This window comes from Terrapene carolina, unplaced genomic scaffold (assembly GCF_002925995.2).
Source record: "Terrapene carolina triunguis isolate 2854851 unplaced genomic scaffold, T_m_triunguis-2.0 Scaffold93, whole genome shotgun sequence".
NCBI classification, from domain to species: Eukaryota; Metazoa; Chordata; order Testudines; family Emydidae; genus Terrapene; species Terrapene triunguis.
Genome location: NW_020664444.1, coordinates 6,539,890 through 6,547,651, shown reverse-complemented (window position 1 = coordinate 6,547,651; position 7,762 = coordinate 6,539,890). Strand labels below are relative to the sequence as shown.

The window sequence follows — 7,762 nt, the reverse complement described above, 5'->3', positions numbered from 1 at the left end:
ATGGGTGACAATTCCACCGCTGGATCAGTTACCCCTCTGCAGCCGTTCAATGTTGCTGACATTCTTGTCATCGTGGCTTATTTTGCCTTGAACGTGGCTGTGGGAATATGGGTAAGAGGGTTTTTTGTTTGTTTAATTTGCTGTTATGTACTTTAAATCTTTGCAATTTCTGTCTCCTCTCTCAGGACTGGCTTCTCAGGTGCCACCTGAAAGGATCGGGAGCCTTGTTTTTGAAATCCTCATTAGTTAATTGCTTTATTTTACTATTGCACCTTAGCAACCTGCCTTTCTGGACTTGAGCCTGCGAGGTGCTGCGGGTTCTTAGCTTCCACTCACTCCATCCCAAAGGTTCCCAAAGTGCTTTGCAAACTAAGGCCCTGATCCTGCAATCGGGTCCACCCGCCTGGCTTGGATTGCAAGATAAGGGTCTACACTCCTGATCCTGCAACCTAGTAGTCCTCAAACAATTAAAAAGGGATCCTTATGTGAGTAGGGGTTGCCAGATTGGGCCCCAGACCTCTCCGGTGGATCGCAGAAAGCTGCGGCTTGATTACCAGGGGTTGCTGAGCACCTTGATAATCAGCCTGCTCCTACATATCCTGCGCCACAACAGGGTGGAGAGGGGAAATTTTGGCCCAGGGAAAGCTCCTACTCTTATTAAAAAATGTCTTGGCTTCTCAAATCTTCTCGGAGAGACCCCACCCCAGCAAACTGCAGAGAGCTGAGTTTATCTGCCTAGAAGGGGCTGAGTCAGCCCAACGAGAATGTGAATCTTGCAGCTTTCAGAACAATTGAAAAAGGAGCCTGCCTGGGAGTATGTCTGCTGGGATCTGTTGCTCCTGGGACATAACTGGAGGTGCTTACCTGGAAGAAGCCTGAGAGATTCTCAGATTTTTTTCAGAGCATGACCCACTTTTTAATACAGAATCGGTTTCATGGTCACCTCCCCTCCCATTCATAATTGTACAGACCCGCACCTTCCGTCCCTGGCATAGTGGAGTCTTTTATTTCAGGTGCTGCTAAGAGATCGATTGGGCTACCTATCTAATCTTATTTCCAGTGTGCCCAGGACTATGTAGGTGTCAAAATACTACAACATCCAATATATAAAGCAAAGATACGTTAAACAGCCCCTGGACAGATTGCTTTTATGATATTTTTCCCTTATGCCTTTGACTTTAAGAGCTAAGGATTATTTCTAATTGCTCTCATTGAGAAATGCTGGCTGAAAGATGTTCACTGGATTTGCGTGCTTAAAGTTAAGCATGTGCTTAAGTGTTTTGCAGGACTGGGGCTGGAGTACTCAGCGCCTTGTATGGCTGAGTCTTAAGAAGGCCAGGACACATGGCAGGTGTGGCCAGAGGGAGTCAGTCCAATAGATCCTGCTTTAACAGACATAGATGCATTTGCAAAGGTTTTTACCGCCCCTACATAATCCTTAACGGGAAATAATTCTTTCTATTTTTATGATGCTAATTGCTCAGCGAGACACGAGCTGAGGCCAAGTTAGAGCAGAACAGTGTCTCCTATATGGGAACAAATTGAGCAGCCTGTTCTACCTGTCTGGGGTCTGATATGTTCGTTCGTCAATCCACACACACCCATGTCCTCAGTAGGAGGATCTATGGCTTACGAAAGCACACCCCTCTCCCACTTGAGCTAAAGGAGAAGCTCTATTAGTTGTGGTAGTATTAGGGACCTGCTCGAACATCCATTTCAGTCCATAAGAGGATTCCTATTGGCTTCCCGGGTTGTTGAATCAAACCTCAGCGTAGGCAGGGTCCTCAGCCTCTGTTGGCCGCCAGCCATTGGACGCGAGTAAGTCTGAGTCCATCCATTGTAGGATGGTGGTACATCCAGGCCAAGCCTTTCTGCTCAGCACTGAGGCCGAATATGACAATCCTCTACGAGTCCATGGCCACTCTTGCCTGATTGGCTCTATCCTGCTCAGGGAGCTGCCACAGGTGTCGTATAATCATATGGCCTAGTAGCTAGTGCACTCGACTTGGACTCAGGAGACCTGGGTTCTAGAACCTGCTCTAGCGCGGGCCTGCTGGGAGACTTGGGCAAGTTTTTTTGCCTCAGTTTTACCATCTATAAAATAGGGATAATGATGCAGCCCTCGTGTGTAAAGCTCTTTGCAATGTACTTACGAATAGCTCTAGATAAGAGCTAGGTGGTGGTGGTATAATCATCCCTCAGTCACATGGCTCTTGCTAGCCATCCAAAGGCTCCTGGTTGCTCTCCAGGATGGGTTTACGGGAGCAGGGCTGCTTTCTTTCCATGCTGATCTCCGTTTCCTCTCAGTCCTCATGCAGGGTGAACAGGAATACGCTCAGTGGCTACTTCCTTGCTGGCAGGAGCATGGCGTGGTGGCCTGTAAGTAGATGCCATATCTCTCTCTCTCTCTCTCTCTGGCTTCTCTTCTGTCTCTTTATGCAGGACAGTCCCCAGCAGTCAGGTCTCACACTTGGGCCTCTGTTGCAGAGCCATTGCCCCTATGAAAAGGAGGGAAGCGGGGTCTCCGGAGCAGTGGTGGCCCATGCTGTATCTACCCACCATCACCTCCAGTGCCCAGGGAGATGGAGCTAGTATTATCACTCTTCATATATCAGGGAGTTGCAATCTTCTGCTGGGTGTAGCTGCCTCCGTACCTGGCTTGCCACATGGGGTACCTCTTGTAATACACTCAGTTCAAACACCTTGCGATGAATCAACAGACATCTCAGATCATGCCCCATAATGCATAACACAGGAACACACTGGATTCCCACCAGGAGGCAGCCAGCATCTGCTCGCCCCTGCCTGACTTGGAGCTACGTCTCATTTCTCCAGTGGTGGGGTCCCTCTTCGCTGCTACCCCTCAGAAGATCTGTGATCTGTTGGGTCCTGCTAACCAGGACTCAGACCCCAGATCAATGGGATCTGTGCTTAACCTACCACTGCTCGGAAGGTTTACGGGCATCCAAGCCCTGTGGTCTCCTAGGAGATTTCCCTGTAGGCCAGTCTAAGCTTGGGTAGGGGCATTTGGAGCAGCAGGATCTGAATTCTGTCCCCGCTTTTGCCAAGCAGCCGTGCCCGGTTATGACGGCAGCGTGGTAACTCCCACAAAGTCATAGGTGGCCCCAGATTTGTTACAACCAATATATTCCTTCCGCATTTCGTTCTTGTCTAGAAATGCAGGATGGCTGATCCCGTCCCTGTACCCTTTCCTTTCAGCTCAGGTCTGGGCAGCATTGCCCGGTAATGACATTCCTGCACTGCGGCAAATGCAATGACGTGTGATTCTCTGACAAGTGTTTGCATGAGGAAAGGAAGCCCTGGGCTCCCAAATGCCTCCCAACAGCAAGAAATTCTGTTAGCGGCCTTGCGAGTGAGGTCAGGATTAGCTGAGTGTGCACGTCTCAGGGCGCCTCTTCTAGCCCCCGGGCCCTTTAAAACTGGAAGCTGTGATTGCGCCTCACAGGCCTGCTGACTACAGGAAATCATACAAGTCTTCCTGGCTCTGGGGCAGAGGAGCAGATGTTCCTAGGAGATGGCTGGGCTCTGAGGACAGGGAAGACCTGGACACAAGGATAAGATGAGACCCTGAGGGGCAATGAGATTCTTTGAGTGGCTGTGTGTTGTTTTGGATCCTTGCTTCTGAGGCAGTAGAGCAAAGCCCTCAGCAAAGGAGCTGGACTGGTGCCCTTGTTTGGAGCATGGCTTTGCCTTCTTTGGCTGGTGGATCAGCCCCACCAGCTTACGTGGAGATGCCTGGTGGCCAAGCTGGCTCCTTGCAGTTTGCCAGGCGCTGCAGCCTGCTCTATGCCATCCAGGTGAACCCTGTTTGAAACCCGTTCAGCTAACACGGTTCCGTTGGCGGCATAGACGGAGCTTGCTGTTGCCTGATTTTAGGGGATTCATATTCTTGTGGATATAATACGGGTTACAGGCTTGCCAGTTGATCTGATCAGAAGATAATAAGGTTCTTGTCCCAGAATCAGGCTACACAGAGTTTTGCAAGGACTCTCGGGATGTATGACTCAACTGAGAACAAAATACAGCCTCAGAGACTTTGATGGAGATAAATGGAATAATGATCAAATGGAAAAGTAATCAATCAGAATGACAAAGGAAATAATATTGTCCTAGAGGTACATGTGGTATTATGCACCATAAAACTTCCTAGATTAACACACTCACACCCACCCTTGGTAACCTGGTGGTAAGAGACAAAGGACCAGCCTCGCCTCTGGCATGCCAAGAGAGTCCGATGGGCCAGGTTCCTCAATTCTCGATTGGGAGGTGCAGAACTAAGGAGAAGCTAGAGAGCTGAAAAGCTATTGAAAGACTATAGAAGTTAAAACTAACCAACTAACATACATGGTGGTTTGCCCGTCTTATTGAGCCTGACCACTATGTGCCCACCTTCCATGTCCAAACTTAATTTCCTCACCCACAAAATATCAGGGTACGCTTACCCTCTAGGCTGGCATGTTCATACCTATTCATGACCATTAGCTAGCTCATCCTCACATCTCTTATTTCTGACTAACCATGTTATTTCCATGTTCTTTGTGGTGTACCTGTTGAGTTTAAAGAGGGCATAACTTAGGTAGTCATCTATCTGTGCCAAAAGTCTAACTTGCTTTAACTCATCCTCACTTACCTAGGCTAAAGGCCCCGAACATATGAATGCTAACTTGCTTTAGCTCAACATACAGGATGTGACCTGTAGGGTCCTTGTGGTACGGCCAAGAATGCTCTAGTCCAAATCTATAAATTTATTAAAAGAAACACTCAAGCCCATAAGAGAAGATATATAAGCAAGCAACCAGGCTCGCCCTATGGGATACATAGCAAAGACGTCAATGCCTAGCTAAGCTGTGCGTGCTAATGCGCCTCCTTGCTTTTGGCCTGCAGATTGGAGCCTCCCTCTTTGCCAGCAGTGAAGGATCAGGGCTCTTTATTGGACTGGCTGGGACTGGAGCTGCTGGGGGAATTGCCGTCGCTGGCTTTGAATGGAATGTGAGTCACTTTGCCTTATTACGCTAATCGGTCACTGGAGCCACCTGGGACAGACAAAGCCTTACCCACCTAATGGGGCATTTGCACATAACCCCATTAGGGCTGATGGGGAAAATATTTGTAACCCATGCTAAGCTCTCAGTATCCCTCTATAGGCGGGGCCACATATAGATGTTTAGGAGCCTGCTGAGGTACCTGGTGCCTTAGTTCATGCCCTGGTAGCCCATGCTTCCAGATCCAGAGATCCCAAGTCCAACCCCGGCAGACATCCCGACTGGGGATATTATGGCAAATTGATAGCCCAGAAAAAGGCTCCCTGGTTTTTCAAGCATTTCTCCACTAGGGGGTTGGGCTCTGCGTTAACGTAAGGCCTTAAGGAGTTAACATGAAATCTCTGGTAACCTGTGGAGTCAGCAATGCCAGGTGCTAAGCGCTGAGATGGGGAGTGTCCATAGGGGAGTTCTGTATCCCACCCTCAGACACACCCATGCTCCACAGAGCCCATGGAGATCTGAGGGTGCATCTCGAGGTGGGGCTGGGCCAAGCTCGGGCCTCCTGCTTGGGACCCAGTGACGTTGCTAACATTAAGCTGGAGGCCCTGCTGTGGACAGAACCGTGATTGATCAGACTCTGCTGTGCCCCTGCTTCTCCGTAGGCTACCTATGTCCTGCTGGCGTTGGCCTGGGTGTTTGTACCAGTCTACATCTCCTCGGGGGTAAGTACAGTCGGAGTATACCGGACACAGCCGGACAGCCCCACTTTCATAGCCATTACCAGATACTGTCACTGGCTGGCTGCGACTCAGGGCAGGATCTGTGTGAACCCTAACCCTGGGTGAACTCTGCTCTCTTTGCCTGAGCCGGTGGGAAACAGACCCCACCAGCCTGCAGGATGGGGTCCATGACACACACCTGGGCAGTTCCGATTCCGCCCAGGAGAGAGCAGTGGGATATGTGCGTGCACTCAAGTGGCACGGCTCATTTTTTGCAAACGCTGATTCCTCACTGAGGTGGTGATATTAGCCATGTTCGTATTTCTGATTATATTGATACTAACAATGACTTTGTGGTGTTGCCGTGGTGCCTGCAGTGAAATCAGGCCTCCCACTTGTAAGCCGAGCTCAGTTCTTAACTCATTGGTTAATTTCAGGATCTTAGAGGCTGAGGGGCTTTATAGCTTTAGCAAGGGGTATAAGACCCCAGACAGACTGGCTTTGTGCAGGGCCCTACGAGAAGCCAGATGGATGGAGTCCTAGCTAGCTCCTCCCTGCCTGGGACCAAGCCCCTCTCCTAGCCACCTAGCCTGCCTGCTGGTGCCCTTTGGAGTGCAGAGTGTGCCTGCGTGCTGGGTGGCATGTACCCTTTGTGGAGGCAAAAGCTGTGTTTGCCTGAGGGTGCCAAGCTCTTCACAAAACCCCTTCCTCCCCCGGGTTAAGAGGGAGTGCAGCCATAATTCCTGGGCTCTGTTCAAGCTCCCATTAGCCCTCCCGGTACTTCCCCGTTCTGACTTGGGCTGCAGCTGCCTGTGGCAGGGGGCTGCCGTGCCGTGCAGTGACCCCTGCGTCTCTGCCGCTCAGATCGTCACCATGCCGGAGTATCTCCAGAGACGGTTCGGAGGGGAGAGAATCCGGATGTACCTCTCCGCCCTGTCACTCCTGCTCTCCGTCTTCACCAAAATATCGGTGAGTAGCCAGGACTCTGTATGGCACTGAGGGCTCTGAAACACGGTGTCCCAGAGGGCATCTGTCTGGCGCTCTCTGCCACTGAACACCTGGGCAAAAGCCATGCAAACAATCAAACCCGTCCGGGCTGGGGCTTGGCTGCTGTGATGACGTTTAGGGATTTGATTTCCAGCAAGTGGAGACTTAACTTGGTACTCAGGCCCCAGAGGGTGGGAGAACTGAGGGAGAGCAGGGCTCTGGGAGCAGGGCCGGCTCTAACTTTTTTGCTGCCCCAAGCAAAAAAAAAAAGAGCGCCGCCCCGCCGTAACACCCCTCCCCCCACGAACGCCGCGCCACCTGAAGCCCCGCCCCCCGAGCGCCGCGCCGCCCAAGCCCCCCCTCCGAGCACCGCCCGGCGGAAACAAAAACAAACAAAAAAACCCCTCCAGCGCTGCCCCACCGAACCAAAAAAAAACCAACAACAAAAACCCGAGCGCCGCCCCGCCCCAAGGTGCCGCCCCAAGCACGTGCTTGGTCTGCTGGTGCCTGGAGCCGGCCCTGTCTGGGAGGGAGCCCAGGGGATGCTATAAAACAGTGGTTCTCAAACTTTTGTATGGGTGACCCCTTTCACATAGCAAGCCTCTGAGTGCGACCAACCTTATAAATTAAAAACACTTTTTAACCTATTTAACACCATTATAAATGCTGGCGGCAAAGTGGGGTTTGGGGTGGAGGCTGACAGCTCGCGACCCCCCATGCAATAACCTTGTGACCCCCTGAGGGGTCCTGACCCCCCGTTTGAGACCCCCTGCTCTAAAAGTAGCTGTTGGAGGCCATGGAGGAGGCAGTGCTGAGCACGCAGGAGTTAGAAGAGTTGGGAACCAATGAGGGGTTGTCTGTACGCCAACAGCTAGGCCAGGTCTACACTAAACAGTTAAGTTGACCCCGCTGGCGTAGACCGCGCTAGGTTGATGGGAGAATTCTAGCTACTGCATCTTGGAGAGCAGGGCCGGCTCCAGGCACCAGGCACCCAAGCTGGTGCTTGGGGCGGCACCTGGAGGGGGGCGGCGCGGCGCTCCGGCCGCCGGGGAG

The 7,762-nt window shown here is 51.5% G+C and overlaps 1 protein-coding gene across 1 annotated transcript in view; it reads left to right on the top strand.

The window, feature by feature from the left end:
* SLC5A10 (solute carrier family 5 member 10) overlaps positions 1–7,762 on the top strand; it is an 87,996-nt gene continuing 80,234 nt past the window's right edge. The window contains exons 1-5 of the mRNA XM_026650814.2: positions 1–111; positions 2,308–2,379; positions 4,906–5,010; positions 5,666–5,725; positions 6,587–6,691. Coding sequence (XP_026506599.2) covers positions 1–111; positions 2,308–2,379; positions 4,906–5,010; positions 5,666–5,725; positions 6,587–6,691 — 453 coding nt within the window. The remainder of the gene's footprint in view (positions 112–2,307; positions 2,380–4,905; positions 5,011–5,665; positions 5,726–6,586; positions 6,692–7,762) is intronic.